Genomic DNA, 16,866 nt, shown 5'->3' with positions numbered 1-16,866 from the left:
TAGACTATCAAGAAGAACAATATATATTTTTTAAAAAATTTATTTAAATTTCTCCTCTCTAATCACAGTACAATATTGCACTTCTACAATGAGAAAGTTATGTGAGAATATGAAACTTAGAGAATATTTTGCATGGAAAATCTATATTATTTTTAAGTGATGTCTATAAGAATCAGTGGGGATTTTTTCAACGTTTTAATCACATAAAATGTAAAAACCAAATTTCTCAGCAAGGGAACTGTGGCTTACATATTCTGGTATTGTTTATATATGAGATAAACATACCTACACAAACTAAATAATAAAATCATTTGCACTTTGCCCTTAGGTTTCATTTTTGTTTAGGTGTTTGTTTCTTAAAAATGAATTTTGCATTTAGCTTTGGCTGGCCTTGTAATCCCTAGATATTCCAGAGTGTCTTCAAACATACAACATCTTCCAATGGGGGCTTTCAAAAATGAAGTTTTCATTCATGTGGTTTCAAACAGCAACAACAAAAAATTAAACGACATTGAAAATACATAGAATTGTTTTACTTATGGGTATGTGATCCACAAATATGATAAAAACTATTAAGGTGTTCCTTTAAACTTTAATTGTGTGTGTGTGTGTGTGTGTGTGTGTGTGTGTGTGTGTGTGTGTGTGTGTACATATTTCTTCAGATTCCCATAAAAGCTAGATAGGACATTTCGATTCCCCTGGAACTGGAATTATGAGCAATTGACAGCTTCTTTACATGGATGCTGGGAAACTGAACTGTGATCTAGAAGAGCAACAAATGCTCCTAAATCTGCGCTATATCCCCAGCCCTAAGCAGTTCTTACTCTAAATAAATCCAAAGGAATTACCAGATAGGGATTAGTACAGTGACTTTAGCTAAAGTTTGAAATTTATCAATAGATTGGATGGATGTGCTCAGAAATGGGTACATTTTCAGTTATTTCTTTCAGTGATATGATTTGCTAGTTTATTCCAGAGATACTGAGTTATTTATTTGTTCAACAGATTCTTACTTAGTGGCACCACAAGAAGTGCTGTGAGTAATTAGGAAATGAAGATAAGTCAGGCGTATATGTGACTCATAAGGAGCCAACCATCAAATAGAGAAGAAAATAAAAATCTCTAAGAGTGAAGCACTTTGACAGAGTAAAATACATTCATTATTATATGTTATGTCAAAAAATACCTTTGATCTTCTTGTTTAAGTAATGCTATTATCCAGTATATTGGAGAACATCTGGCATAGACTATAGTCTGGTGTTTTTGCATAAGTTGGGGTCTGAAAGAATGAGTAAAATGATGAGTAATATCTTTCTAGACAGAGTCTAAAGGAAGGGGAAATGTTTCCTATACACATAAAGATCAGGAGAAGAGGGAATTGCAGAAGCAATGGTAATGGCCAGGCAAAGAGAAATGAAAGCACGATTTTACTGATGGTCTATAAGAGAAGTAGAGATACATATGAATTAAAGCTGAAAAGGATGCTAAGTGTTTAACGTTCTGCTTTCTAATTATTCCTTATAGAGTACATTCCATTAGAGATTGGAAGCTTCATGAATTTAGAACACTCATTATTTTTCACTATATTACAAAATATCTGGACTCAAAATAGCCATGTAAATGAAGACCCAGTTAGACATATTTATAGATCCTAGTTCTTATTAAAAAAAAACAGCAAAAGCTAAATTCTGAAAAGACATGACTTAAAAATATTTCTGCTACCCTGAAAATTAGGAAATTTAGTTAGAGTTGGACAAGTGTTTTAGTGTATTAGGGCACCTACACCAACTATACCATAGATTGGATGGCGTCTGCAACTAATATTTATATCCCACTGTTCTGAAAACTACAGAATCCATGATCAAGACGGTATAACATTTGATGTCTTGTGATCATTTATTTCACGATTTATACATGATTACCTGGCTGCTGTGACCTCATAGAATTTCCATATGGCCACTGATACATGCCCCCTCAGTTTTTAAAGAAACATAGACATATGGAGAATAAAATGAACCCAAAACTTGATTCTCTCATATACCATCTCATGATGTATAAAAATTAGATTTGAGCAATATTATTGGCTCCTTGGATTATATAGAACCTTGGATATCTACCATAGCGTAACGTCACGAAGACTCTGATAAAGTTCTTGATAATCCTTTTTCAAAACATTTTGGAGTAGGATATAACCTTTCGAGCTACTTTTTCAAGTTCAGTAGATAACCAGCTCAATGATATTTTGACCATTCTAGATTGAGAAGAGCTGTATACCAGTACCTAAAAGTAAAATATGTCATTCATCCATATTTCAAAAATGATTTCCATTCACTCACTCTCATTCATTAATGAATTAACAAGAAATATTGTTTGATACAAAATTTGTAAACAATTTATCCTCTTTTGGTGCTGTTTTCCCCAAGACTAGAAAGCTTTCAAAATGCTCCTCATGAAACATCTCTAGCAGGCATCTGTGAATATCTAGAAACATTTAAAAAGGATAGGGTACCAATAGTGGCAAAAAGGCAGGTGATATATTGTTTCTTTTGACTTTGGGTTATCAAGACACTAATTTTATAAAAGAATGGCATTTGTCAATGAATTTCTAGACTTATTATCATTAAGTATAGTAGAATTTTTAGAAACCATATAATTTTAACTAATTTATTTTCAGATTTCTCCCATAATCATAATAATACTTAGTTTCATAAGAATGTGAGACAGGCTTCTAAATCCACAATGTTTTTTGTCATTATCATGAGCAGTATATGAAGCTTAACTTATCTGAGTTTAAAAATATTCTTTGGAGATGAGGCAACTTTCAAATATTTCCAAGGGCTTTTTTATTATTTGATTCTGAGAAAACATACAAAAGAAAAGGGATATGAAGCTCAGATCCATGTACTTTTCTATGGACTCTGATAAAAATGATTCAAAGACTAGAGATTGCAAATATTGAACAAAATGAACCTGTAGATTATCTGTGACTTTTAATCAGTAATTCTGCTTAGGTCTCCATTATCAAAGAGATGCCAATGGAGCCATATATGGAGAAATAAGACACTATCTTTATTATTCTTTTTACTTTTTGTATGATCTATATTTTACATGTGAAAGTATCTAGCTATTGTAGAAAGGACAGCCTTAATTAAAGTGTCTATCAGATGCTCACATTACACAAAATATTTAAGGTTCCTTACTTTTTAACAAAAGATATTACAGTACTTAAATTTCCTACTAAAATGTGTATTAGTAGAATTAAAGCATATAATGATTATAAAAGTGGGAAATAACATCAACAAATGTGTTGCTAAGAGAGTGTTATTCATAATATTCAAATGGAATTAAAGGGAATAGAGATATTTATGATAACTTTACTTAGAAATAGTATTTTTCAGGGTCAAATTTAGGTATATATTTGTAAATAGTAAATATTGCTTGATAGCTTAGGGATCAAAGTAATCCTAAACACTAACAGAGCTAAAGTGGGTAAAGTTTATGGCTCTGGAGTACCTGAAACCTGTGAGGAGAGAGAGTTTTCTCAGATAATGATTTGCTCTGTCATTTCTGGAACTGCAACTGAAATTTTAAAACTGCCATGTAACCTACATTTATATTTATAAAATGGAGCAAATGTGGAAATAATTAAAAAGATTTTTTTTTTCTGGAAAGGAAATTCATTCTACAACCACTTTTGGAGAGAATTTCTGTTTAGCCCTGAAATATATCCTATTTTTGTCTCACTATTTATAGGTAAAAGAGGAACATTTCACTAATATTTATAAATAATGTTAGACATTTGGGCACATGCCTTTAATCCCAGTACTAGGGGGACAGAGAGAGGCAGATGTCAATGAGTTCTATGTCATCCAGATTTATATAATAAGTTTCAGGCTAGCAAAGTGTACACAGTGAGAACCTCTCTTCAAGTAATGGTAGAAATATGAAAAATTCACTTGCTTTGTTTTTCTAATTTTTGAGGTTTTAAAATAATATAAACACCACATGTTGTATTGTAGATAACAATAATTACTAAATATATACAGTCTTTAATAAAAAATAGAGAATTTTACACAATATTGGGTCTGTGGTGTTGATGTTCTTTCTCTCTTCTGATAGTCATCATATGAACAGTGACGCTGCTGATCGGAGTTCCTCCCATGCTGAAAATGGCTTAAGAACCTGTGAGTGCCTAAGTGAAAGGTTTCTGGTTTTTTTACTTGGATTTGATTTTTTGTTTGTTTCTTTTGTTTTTTGAGACATAGTTTCTCTGTAGAATAGTCCTGACTGTCCTGGAACTCACTCTGTAGACCAGGCTGACCTCAAACTCACAGAGATCCACTTGCTTCTGCCTCCCGAATGCTGGGATTAAAGGTGTGTGCTGCCACACCTGCCTTGGATCTGATTTTTATGTGAAAAACAATGAATGAAATATTCATCAGGTTGGCTATGATGACAGATAGAATGGAAACCTCTAGCGATTTCTGGCTAGATGGAGATTGACTGGTTGGTTGTCTGCCATTTTTGTTGAGTACCCTTTTGAGAACTGTGCTCACATCTTTCCTTTTACCTGTTCATCTGTTTCCACGAGCATATAGGGACCATGTTAAATATCTGGTCTCTATGTTGCTTTTGAATTTTATTTATCCTATATAGATACCACATATTATTAAGGTTGAAATTGTAAAAATAAAGTTTTTCATTTAGTATTATTAAGTAAATACAAGTCTTGAAAAAATGGGCTAAGTTACACAAAGGTGGCTTCAAAGAACTCCAATGTGACTTTCAGAAGATAGTCCTTATGTTGCTGAAAAGCCTAATATTTGAACATTGTATTTAATCACACTCTACTAAGAGTATGGATGTGCTGTGAAAAAAAAATATTTTAAAAGATAGGTAGCATGATGGACAGGAAACTGATTGTAGAAATGTTATGCTTAACAGTCCATCACAATTATAGTGGCACACAGCAACATAAAATCAGATGTAACTGTTCTGTCCTATATTTCTGGATTGACTGGGCTTACCTGCAGGACTTCATCTCAAGGTCTCTCAAGGCATTGCCATCAGATGGAAGCTGGGACTTGGGATATTTCAAAGCTATTTTATTCATGTGTCTAATGTTTAATGTTGCCTTTCCCCACTGGTGTCTTAGCTGGGACTGTTGGCTTAAAATCTTACAAGTGGGATTGCCATATGTCTCAGGCTTCTCATAGAATTATAACTGGGTTTTATAAGTAAGTAAAGAGAAAACATTAGACAGATATTGGATTACATTTCCTCATTTAGTATCAGAAACCATGGCACATCACATCTGCTGAAGTCTAGCATACAATGTTTGTTTAGATAAAATCACTAAGGTTCGCCTATTATATCACCACATTTTAGTAGGATTTGAGGAATCTGTCAACATATTTTAAAACTACCAAAAAACAAATATGTATGTTTTTTGTGTATATAGTAGTCATTTCCAATTCAAATTGTCCATTTTACTTTGTTATGTGAATCGTTTCACAGGTTGTCAAAATTGGACATTCAAGAGTGACCATATTTATATATGTGAATTATATATATATATATATATGAATTAGATAGTACTCCTTTCATGAGATTCTTTATTAAGGAATTTTTATTATCAAGCTTGAGATCAGGTCACCAATAGTTTTTTATTAAAAAGTGTGTATTATCTTTTACTTTTTTTCTTTTTGTTTTCCTTGTGTAGACTTGGCCGTCCTAGAACTGGCTCTGTAGCCCAGACTGGGCCTCAGATTTATAGAGATCCGCCTACCTCGCCTTCTGAGTGCTGAGATTAAAGGCATGTGCCACCACAGCCTGCCATGTATTATCTAATAATATAGTATAATGTTTCCAACATTTTATTCAACCTTAAATGTTAATTATTTTTTGAAACAATAGTTTGTTTGACTAATACTTATACTATTATTTATCAACTTTCTCTGTGTCATGTTTTCTTAGCAATTAAGTCTAGCTTCATCAGAGAATTCTTTTGTTCAATGCATACAATTTTCTTGGGAGCAAAAGGATCTTCAAGCCTGGAGATCTACTATCTTCCCTTTGATATGCACATTCGCTATTGTGCCATCATCCTGAGCAACGCATCGGTAAGAACAGAATTATGCTCTGTGCTTTTTCCATTATGAGTTGTTTCCATACTCAAGTATCCATTAAAGGCAGTTTAAAGCAACTGGGACTCTGGAAACATTCATGTTTCTAGTTTTCAAGTTCCAAGACAAGATGCTTCTTCTGGAGAATACCAAAAGATTCCCACTACTTATAAACTTATGGTGGCAGCATATGGAAGTTCCATGGAAGCAGAACCACCATGACTGGCCTTATCTCAGTCTCTGTGAGTCAAAGATCTGGCCTGTCATTTTAAGTCCTCTACTTATGGTCTATAAAATCTTCAATGAAGGAATTGACCAAGGCTGGCATCTCCTCAGAGTGTCATGTGAGGAAAGATCTGCTTCCAACCTCCCAAGCTGTTTATGGAATTCATTTCTTTTTACCTGTGGCATTCATGTAGCTTAGTTCTTAAAACCAACAAAGAAGAGAACAATTTAGGGGGTGGTGGGTAGAGAAGAAGGAGAAGAGATGGGAGACTAACTCTGAGAGACTGACTAAGATAATGATCTGAGGAGGAAATTTAGAATCATCAGAATATATAGCGATACAGCCACATATATCATGTGTGTTCACTATATTTAACTAATCAGTGTTATTAGGAGATAATACTTAGCTAGTATCTATGGAATTAACTGTGTGTAAAAAATAGTATATTCTATTTATTATAAGATATACTATAATTTTACCTGTAAAATTCCCACTGAGAAAAATTACATCATAAATCTCCCTTGGTTTTATGTTATTCAGTGCCTAGAATTGTGGATCAGTAGTAGAGGGCTTGTGTAGCATTCACAAGGCCTTGGATTTCATTCTTAGCAATGGAAAGGAAAACTTTTAGGATGTAACTACATTTCTCTCTATATAAAAAAAATTTGTGAAAATAACTGTAGTTGTTGTTAGGTACCATTGATTGTATCAAATGTTCAAAATACCGTTTAAAAATAATTTTAATTATAGAAAATTCATTTTCAAGAGTAGAATTACAAAAATCAACTTTCTTCCTTGAAGTAGACTATGAGAATATTATCTACCTACATAAATGAATCTAAATTACTTAAAGTATAATCAAGCTTATTGACATCCTCACTTATTAAAACACACCTTTGATTATATATATTTTGTCCTTTCCAGAGAAAACATTAAGATAAAACAAAGCAACAATCTTAGAAATAAATTGCTACCTATTGCAAAGAGTGCTACAATTTAAAGTATTTGATTGAATTATAGTTGCTTTTAATTTGTACATTCAAGCATATTGTTAATTATATTTAAAAATACACTTGTATGCTTAACTAGCTATTCTATATACAATCAAGTACAAATGGTTTGTTCTTGTTATTATTAAATGTGTGATAACTACTTTCCTAATAAGCCCCACTTGTTAAAAACTGAAATAATTAGGCCTCTATTTGGTAGTTTTCCACTTATAAAATAAAACCATTTCTACTAAAGTGTTTTCAGGAGTACACATTTATTTCACTTTTGTGTATTTTACTTCAATTTTCAAATAAGAAAGGAAATACTTACATAACTTTGAAGATATAGTTGTACAAATTTATCTGTGTTCATAAAAATTTTCAGCTTACAGGCAGACTCACAACAGTCCTAAAAGCTCCTGCTATTAGATGCCAGAAGTCCAAAAAATCTTTCAGGTATAAAATGGAATTGGAAAGCATAAAATGGAAACTGTAGCAGAATCAGAACTCAGTCCCTGAGGAATTTCATCTCCTGAAGTTGAGAGAATAGGTAGCATACCAACATTACAGATCACAGCAGTAACCTGACGTGTTGATCTGTCTGCATTGTAGTTTCCAGCATTTGATTTTCTTTTATGGAATGGATTCTGCTGTGTTCTCATTCTAGAAGCCACCGAGCATGGACTAAACTCATTTTTATGAGGAAGGTTGTAACATTAGGTAGGGAATGTTTTTTTCTTTTTCTTTTTCTTTCTTTTTTTTTTCGGTTTTTCTAGATAGGGTTTCTCTGTGTAGCTTTGTGCCTTGTGCCTTTCCTGGATCTCTCTCTCTGTAGACCAGGCTGGCCTCGAACTCACAGAGATCCGCCTGCCTCTGCCTCCCAAGTGCTGGGATTAAAGGCTTGCGCCACCACCACCCGGCCAGGGCAGGTGGTTTTTTGAGATAAAGTTTTTCTGTGTAACCATCCTGTCCTGGAACTTGCTTTGCAGATCAGATGGCCTCGAATTCACTGAGACCTGCCTGTCTCTGCCTCCCAAGTGCTGGGATGAAAGGCATGTGCCACCACCGCCTGGCTGGGAATTTTTTCTTAATTTGAGAGCTCTTTTAAGTGTGTGGCTTTACAGCCACTTGCTGTGGTATACTAGGCCTCTTCCACAAATGCTTGAACTTTATCATTGAGCCAGCTAGCACCTATCTTTTCTCTAGTATATTTATCTACCAGTACTTTATTGCCTTCCTATAGCTACTACATACCTTGATTAGAACAAATACTTCTTACATGTGTTTTTGCGTGGTCTTCCCAAAATCCTGTAATTCAATTTTTTTTTGATACAATGATCAAAAATTTATTATGGAAAATACAAAATACATATAGAAGGAAGGAACATATTGTTCTTACAAATGTAAGAACTAACAAAAGCTTTTTAACATGCTTATTGGAAGAGACACCTAAAGGATGAATAAGAGGTGGATTAGAACTTCTCCTTGCATAACAGCTTCAACAAGAATTGAAATGTTTAAAAGCTTGACAACATAAAATCAAGAGACTGAGTGTCTATATAAGGCATTGTACAGGAAGTCAAATGAATGGAATTCTGTGGCGTAGGTTAACCAAAAACCATCAGCAGTTATATAAGCATCTAATTAGACTTTCTGATCAAATTCTGTCCTTCCTGATAGAAAGGGAAGAAACCATTGTAAATGAATATCTGACTTTTATGTACATGGGGCAAAGCAGAATTTGTCCTATACCGACTTATTTTCAATTGCCTTCTTCTCAAAATAATCCTAATTTAAATCAGTCATCATATGGAGTGGCATATGCTGATTTTCTCTACATCAAACTGCAGAAAAGAAGCTACAATAAGTTTGCTCTTTATTTTGCCCCCATTTTCAATAACATGGCAAAACAGTTCTATGAATATAATGAAGTAAGTCCCAATCACCAAATACTTTTATTCATACTTCACTATCTTATAATTACAAATGCCTATTTTGACAAGGCCAATGACACCATATTCTTGAAAATATTTTAATTTCTTTTTAATACCATCAAATATCTAGTCAGTGTTCAAATTGCCTAATTATGTCATGATTCTACATTTTCCTTCATTTATGCTTCTTTGTTTGAATCAGGAACTAATAATATTTCCCCACTGTGATTTTCTGTTATGTCTTTAGAAGCTCCTTTCTTTGACTTGTTTTCATTTGTGCTCTAGGCCCCTAAAGACACCAGTTGTACAGAGAAGGAAAATGAAACTCAGAGACCTAGTAAATTTCCCTGAGGCTTAATAGCTACTAGCCAAACAAAACAAGCATTCTCACCACTGTTGATTTCTCTGTATAATGTTGCTGCCCTTACATGGTTCCCACTTAACATTTTTGCTTTATCTATTTAGCCTTTTGTACTTCTTATGTAATAATATGTCCTTAAATGCTTTAGGTGTTCATATACTCATTTTGAAAATTCACACTTTAAAAATAGTCTCTGCATCCAGATCCCTCAGTAGTGGGATGAGGTTTCTAGCACGACAATTAGGGTGTTTGGCCATCCCATCACCAGAGTAGGTCAATTCGGACTGTCTCTCGACCATTGCCAGCAGTCTGTTGTGGGGGTATCTTTGTGGATTTCTGTGGGCCTCTCTAGCACTTTGTTTCTTCCTATTCTCATGTGGTCTTCATTTACCATGGTCTCCTATTCCTTGTTCTCCCTCTCTGTTGTTGATCCAGCTGGGATCTCCCACTCACCCAAGCTCTCTTTCCCTCGACCCTCGCCCTTCACTACCCCCACTCATGTCCAGGCTGTTCATGTAGATCTCATTCCATTTCTCTGTCATTGGGCGATCCCTGTGTCTTTCTTGGGGTCCTGGTTTCCAGGTAGCCTACCTGGTGATGTGAGTAGCAGTCCAGTCATCCTTGTTCCACATCTAGTATCCTGTTATGAGTGAGTACATACCATGTGTGTCTTTCTGAGTCTGGGATACCTCACTCAGGATGATTTTTTCTAGATCCATCCATTTGTCTGCAAACCTCATGATGTCATTGTTTTTCTCTGCTGAGTAGTATTCCATTGTGTATATGTACCACATTTTGTTTATCCATTTTTCAGTTGAAGGGCATCTAGGTTGTTTCCATGTTCTGGCTATTACAAACAATGCTGATATGAACATAGCTGAACAAGTGCTCTTGTGGTGTGGTTGAGCATTCCTTGGGTATATGCCCAAGAGTGGTATAGCTGGATCTTGGGGGAGATGGATTCCCAATTTTCTAAGAAAGTGCCATATTGATTTCCAAAGTGGTTGTACAAGCTTGCATTCCCACCAGCAGTGGAGGAGAGATCCCCTAGCTCCACATCCTCTCCAGCATAAGGTGTCTTCAGTGTTTTTGATCTTAGCCATTCTGACAGGCATAAGGTGGTATCTCAGAGTTGTTTTGATTTGCATTTCCCTGATGATTAGGGATGTTGAGCAATTCCTTAAATGTCTCTCTGGGAGTCCAATTAGCGAGAATGAGGAGGGTTTATATGAGAGAGAATTGTTGAGACCAAGGTCGGATAAAGCACAGAGACAAATAGCCAAACAAATGGAAACACATGAAATATGAACCAATGGCTGAGGGGTCACCAACTGGATCAGGCCCTCTGAGTGGGTGAGACAGTTGATTGGCCTGATCTGTTTGGGAGGCATCCAGGCAGTGGCACTGGGTCCTGTGCTCATTGCATGAGTTGGCTGTTTGAAACCTGGGGCCTATGAAGGGTCGCTTGGCTCGGCCTGGGAGGAGGGGACTGGACCTACCTGGACTGAGTCCACCAGGTTGATCTCAGTCTGTGGGGAAGGCTTTGCCCTGGAGGAGATTGGAATGGGGGGCGGGCTGGGGGGAAGGTGAGGGGGGCGGGAGGGGGGAGAACAAGGGAATCTGTGCCTGTATGTAGAACTTAATTGTATTGCAAAATAAAAATTTAAAAAAAAAAAAGAAAAAAAAGTCTCATGGATGTACATGTTCTGTAATAATTATATAATAATAATAATAAAGAAATAAAGTTATTGTTGTTGTGTTGTTAGAGGGCACGGACAACATTTCTTTAATGTTTGCTTGATCATTTTAAGATGGTTTCCTAAGAATATTTGTAAAAAAAATTCTAGGACCTCCTTATTCAACTTTCCTATCTGATTTCATACCAAATTATAGGACACTAATGTAATACTACGTGCTTTACTTTTGCCCATATAAATTAGTATATAGGTTATTCAGAAAAGCATGCAGGAAAGTTCCTAGAAAGTGTATAGATTTTCACTTTGATATGACTATTGTTTATATTTTTATGAGTGCTTTAAATTTATTATCATTATATGCTTATATTTTAGATTGGAGATTTGATATATATTATAGAAGGGAAAGGTTTGATACCTTTGCCTTCCATTTTCCTTCCAATGAAGCCTCCAAGTCCAATTGACTATAGTACTTCTCAAGAAGAAGGTATGTTATACGTGTTTTGTTTTATTATATTGACAGATGACATTATTCCTTGTATGGTCATGCAAACATCCTTTATAGAAGTTTTCTCCAATATGCATTTGTATTTTAGAAAGCCTCCTTCTAACTATATTATGTTTATGTCAATGAAACAACACCATTTTACCAGTAAAAAACGTGACTGATGACTTCTTTATGAATCTATGTTTTTAGTCTTCAGATAATATTGGAATTTAGTATACCAAATATTACTCAATAAATCCTATTGATTTCTGTTTGGAAATCAAATCTCTGCATTCTCAAAAGATGATTTATTTTATTATACTCTAGATTTCTATCCTTATTTTTAATTTTCGACTGTTAGCACTGAAAGAATTTGTTTGTTAGTGAAATGAAGTTTTATTTTTTTTGCTTGTCCTTAAAGGTAATCCCTTTTGTGTTTATTTCCATTTCCCATACCTTATCCTTAATATGTGTGGCAACTCATTTCAATGATTGTGGAAATAAAAAATTGAGACTGACTATGAACTCTGCCAGAAGTTTTGATTGGAAAGAAAGGGGACTAAGGGAAATGAGTGGGCACTGATTCTGACAATACAAGGAATTTGCCAACAGAGACAAGAATGAGTTTTTTATTTTATCAGGTTGGTGGGGAGAGTATTATTTTTGTTAGTTCATAGTAGCATTTTTTAAGAAATCTCTTCCTCATGGTCAAGAGGATTTTCCCATGTAAGATAGAGACTTTTTTATTATTTTGTTTTTTACCTTGAGATCAAATTTGTCCTTGGAGACATCCTGTAACTGGTGGGTTTTGTTCTCATGTGATAGAAAATGTGGATAAGGGACAAACATATTTCATCATTAGCAATAGAAGAAAGTGGTCTTGGTGGCTAATAGGCTTTAGTGGATTAGGGGTGTGAGAGTCTGCCCTATATTGTCTTCATAAGGGTTACTACTATTACTTTATCAGGATCACAGTTTACTAAGTTTTGATCATATTGATATTTTTAAGGAAGCATTATTGAAGTAAAGCTTCTCTTAGAGAATACCCATAGATTATCTTTTATTTTTCAAGTCTTATTCTTTAATCATTTATGTAGAATTAATGGAAGTGTACTACCCATTTATTTTTCCTCTCTTTAATGAATACCATAACTAATTCCACTTTTATGTTTTTAACCTCACAAATCTATGCTTGATAACACTGATGAGGGAATAAATTTTTACTTTCCCCAGAATATAATAAGGAAGATCCAATTCTATATTTGAACTGCAAACCTCATCAAATCCTTGATATAGACCTTAAAGTACCACTGACTAATGAAGCCAAGGAAAAAGCTTTGGCTTTTGCAGCACAGCAACAGATGTCAACTCTTGAGTATGAACGAAGGGCTATCTCTGGCACTCTGGAGAGCAGTACCATTCGTGTGGCCGTTGCCCTCCTAGGACTAACTAAGATTGAGGTAGGAATGGAGAAATGATGCTATTAAGTTGCCATTGTGAAAAAAAAGGATACTTATTCATTCATTCATTCATTCATTCATTCATTCTGTGTGTGTGTATGGGGGTGTGTGCGCACATTTGGCATCTTTGAGTCTGCGTGTGCCAAGGCAGGCATATGGAAGTCAGAGAACAATTTACAGGGATTGGTGTTCTCCTTTTACCATGTATATCCCAAGGATCTAACTCGGGCCATTAGTCTTGAGGGAAGGTGCCTAGACCTGGTGAGTTGTCTCAGTGACTCTAATTACTCTTAAAACTTTGCTGTTTTCTTATAGTATAATTATAATATTTCTACATGGAAGGTGATGAATATTCTTTCTTTCCTAGGAGGGAGCTCAGTGGTATTTTATTTCATTTTGTTAAATATATTGGCATCTGAAATAATTTTAATCATCACAGTATAGTCTTGAATTCCCAATAATTGTCAGTTCTGACTGAATATTAGAATGTTCTGGGGAACTTAAAGTAACTCCATCACACAGGCTCACTCTAGAACAATTACATTTGAATCTCAGGTAATGTGTGAGTGGGAATAATTTCTGCAAGTTGCCCAAGATGATGCCTGGTATCAAATTAGGAAGCTACTTATAGACTTGCAATCCATGCCGACCTGTGTGATTATAGGATGGTTACTTAATCTTCTCCAAGTTGCCTTTTTTATATTTTTAGTAAAATGATTATGGTAATTTATGAAAATTGAGATAACTTTGTAAAATTCCCATTAAATAATGTTCTGTTCATGCATACTTGTGATCACTGTTATGATTATTATCATCAGGTTTTTTTCTTCATCCTTGTTGAAAACATACACACATATACTCATCTATCTATTTATATATACATGACAGAGCCGGGCGGTGGTGGCGCACGCCTTTAATCCCAGCATTCGGGAGGCAGAGCCAGGCGGATCTCTGTGAGTTCGAGGCCAGCCTGGGCTACCGAGTGAGTTCCAGGAAAGGCGCAAAGCTACACGGAGAAACCCTGTCTCGAAAAAAAAAAAAAAAGAAAAAAATATATATATAAATCTATCTGTATATATATATATATATATATATATATATATATATAAATCTATCTATCTATCTATCTATCTATCTATCTATCTATCTATCTATGTAGTAGATAAATTGATATCTTAGCTAAAATGGTTTATTTGTTCAGGTCCTAGAATTCATAAAGCTTATTACAAATTTCTAAGATATAAGTAATATATTAAAGGTGACCTTGATTTTAAAGCTCTAATGAGCTAGAAATTATCAATACCAAGAATTGGACAACTTCTTTAACTTACCCTAAATACTTCCAAGAAGGTGATGATTCTCTTTGACTAAACCTCGTAGTTATACTGAATAGTGAAATCTGAGCCTTATATATACAGCTATCACAAAAAGTTTTTAATGAGTGACCATTTTGAACTATCAGCCTATCAGAAGAAAATCCTTTTCCCTTTCTATCTTTTAAATTTTGTTTTTTTTTTCACTACTACTTCTCAAAATAATTTGTTAAAAAACAGTTAAGAGAATTTGTCTATGGCAGTTTTTCTTCCTTTTGGTGTGAATTATGTTTCATGTGAGATTGACATTGACATTGGTTTATTTATTTCTCCTTTCGAATTGTAAATTCTGAGAAATCTAAAAGTTGTTTCTTTTTAATCTTTTTGTCCGTCTTGATATCTGTTCTCAGGCAAATAGTGTCACTTGTATCCTGCCTCACTTACACTGTTAAGGCTACTGTCCAATTTTCATAAGGACAGTATTTTGTCTAGAGGAGGATGTGAATAGGAGTGTGTTGTAACCCACATTTTATGAACAATAGCCATATGAATTTAAAAAATACAAAATCTAGATAGGAAGGTGATTTGATCTGGATATCTGAAGAGGCCTGACCTGAAACTTAGTTGTTTTTTGTAGTCAAAGAAATTGTCATTAGTGAAGATGTTGACTTGGTATGTCCTGCAAATGATGGTAGTGTCTGATGTATAGATGTGAAGGAGCATAGGTTTCTACTCATGAAGTAAAGCTGTCTTTCAGGTTTGTCCATTAAGGAATATTTTCCTTGCAAGATAAACTGTTGGTTACTATAAACATTAGAAAAGGTAACGTGGGTCACTCTTAAAGATGATGCCATTGGTAACTTGTATGGGCTAGTGATACCTTCTACCCACATTTATGATAACACCTCTAAAGAAAAAAGCTTATTTGCATTTTTTTGTGTTTTTTTCCTTCAAGTGTTTTATCTGAGCATATAATGCTACCTTGTATTTTGGAGGTAAAAGTTGAGAAAATTACAATAAAATTTCAATGTTCATTTACAGTGCCTTTTGCTGTTTAATATGTCGAAGTTGAAGAAGCCTAAATCCATTTTATATGCAACAGAACTGAGCCTTCCTGCTCATTTCAATATACCCAGGAAAATTTATATCCCTCAGATTCCAGAACCTCCAGCTATCCAGACTCAAGCTCTGGAAATTAAATCTCAAATTATAACAGGTAATGAAGGAGATTTTGATTAGAATATCTTGCAGTATTGTAGATATTTAAAGACAAAGACATACTAGAAGAGAACAGTGTTTATTTATGGTTAATAAATCTTTGATGTAAACCATGTTCTTTATTGTTAATATAATGTATTTGCTATTGGTTTCCTGAAGCATGCCTATTCTATAATTGTGGTCAGGAAGGTATAAATTAGATTTATATGAACATTGGTATATATGTGTTATCAAATATTAATCAGGTAGTAAACATGTGACTAAATATTTTTTGCTGAAATTACTTTTCAATTTTATTTTCATTCTTGTCCACTTGCTGGATAATACTAGGATTGGAATTTCTTAACTAGTGCTATCTTCAAATGTACTATAAATTTAGTTTTACATATGATATGTTTTGTTTTTAGTAAATGTTTTTTTAGTAAAGTTTTGCTTGTTTATCTATTCTGGTTTTTTATTAACTGTAAAATATTTCTAAGTCTGAAAGAGTGTTTACAAATTATAAATTCAAGGATTTTCTGTTCATTTTTACCTTCCTAGGAGACAACCCACCCCAGAGGCAACTGCCGAGCACCCAAGCAGGTAACAAGAATTTAAGAGTTAAAACTAGATTAAGGCAGTGAGTAATAATACACCATGTGGAAAACTTGAGGGAAAATACCCTGACCAAACATTCCAGTTAAAATGAGTGAATGAATGAATGAATAAATAAATTGATAAATAAACAAACAAACAAAAAAATAAAATTCTGAGACAGCCAGGAAAGAATATTCTGCAATAAGAAGGATTATATAATCCAAAATTTATGTACTCCAGAAGTATATTGCTAAGGTGATTTGGTCAAGCAGACTCCCAAAAAGTGTGAAAAATATTTTTTTATATATCTAGATGCTATAGCATTCTTCACTTAAAGATTGTAGGGTACAATGTACTAAATGTAACATTGCATCTCATACACATAAGGATATTAGGTCAAATACAGACACTAAAAGCAAATGGCTATTAAAGTTGCTAATGTTTTCCAATATAATTTTTATTCTTAAACTTTAACATTCCACC

At 34.1% G+C, this 16,866-nt stretch overlaps 1 protein-coding gene across 1 annotated transcript in view; it reads left to right on the top strand.

Annotated features, from left to right (window-relative positions):
- Cfap47 (cilia and flagella associated protein 47) overlaps positions 1-16,866 on the top strand; it is a 264,376-nt gene that overhangs the window by 148,318 nt on the left and 99,192 nt on the right. Inside the window, exons 41-46 of the mRNA XM_059250611.1 lie at positions 4,120-4,184; positions 5,977-6,122; positions 11,705-11,816; positions 13,050-13,276; positions 15,631-15,805; positions 16,348-16,389. Coding sequence (XP_059106594.1) covers positions 4,120-4,184; positions 5,977-6,122; positions 11,705-11,816; positions 13,050-13,276; positions 15,631-15,805; positions 16,348-16,389 — 767 coding nt within the window. The remainder of the gene's footprint in view (positions 1-4,119; positions 4,185-5,976; positions 6,123-11,704; positions 11,817-13,049; positions 13,277-15,630; positions 15,806-16,347; positions 16,390-16,866) is intronic.

This window comes from Peromyscus eremicus, chromosome X (genome assembly GCF_949786415.1).
Source record: "Peromyscus eremicus chromosome X, PerEre_H2_v1, whole genome shotgun sequence".
NCBI classification, from domain to species: Eukaryota; Metazoa; Chordata; class Mammalia; order Rodentia; family Cricetidae; genus Peromyscus; species Peromyscus eremicus.
The sequence above is the reverse complement of the archived record's forward strand: the minus strand, read 5'-3'. Positions and strand labels throughout refer to the sequence as shown.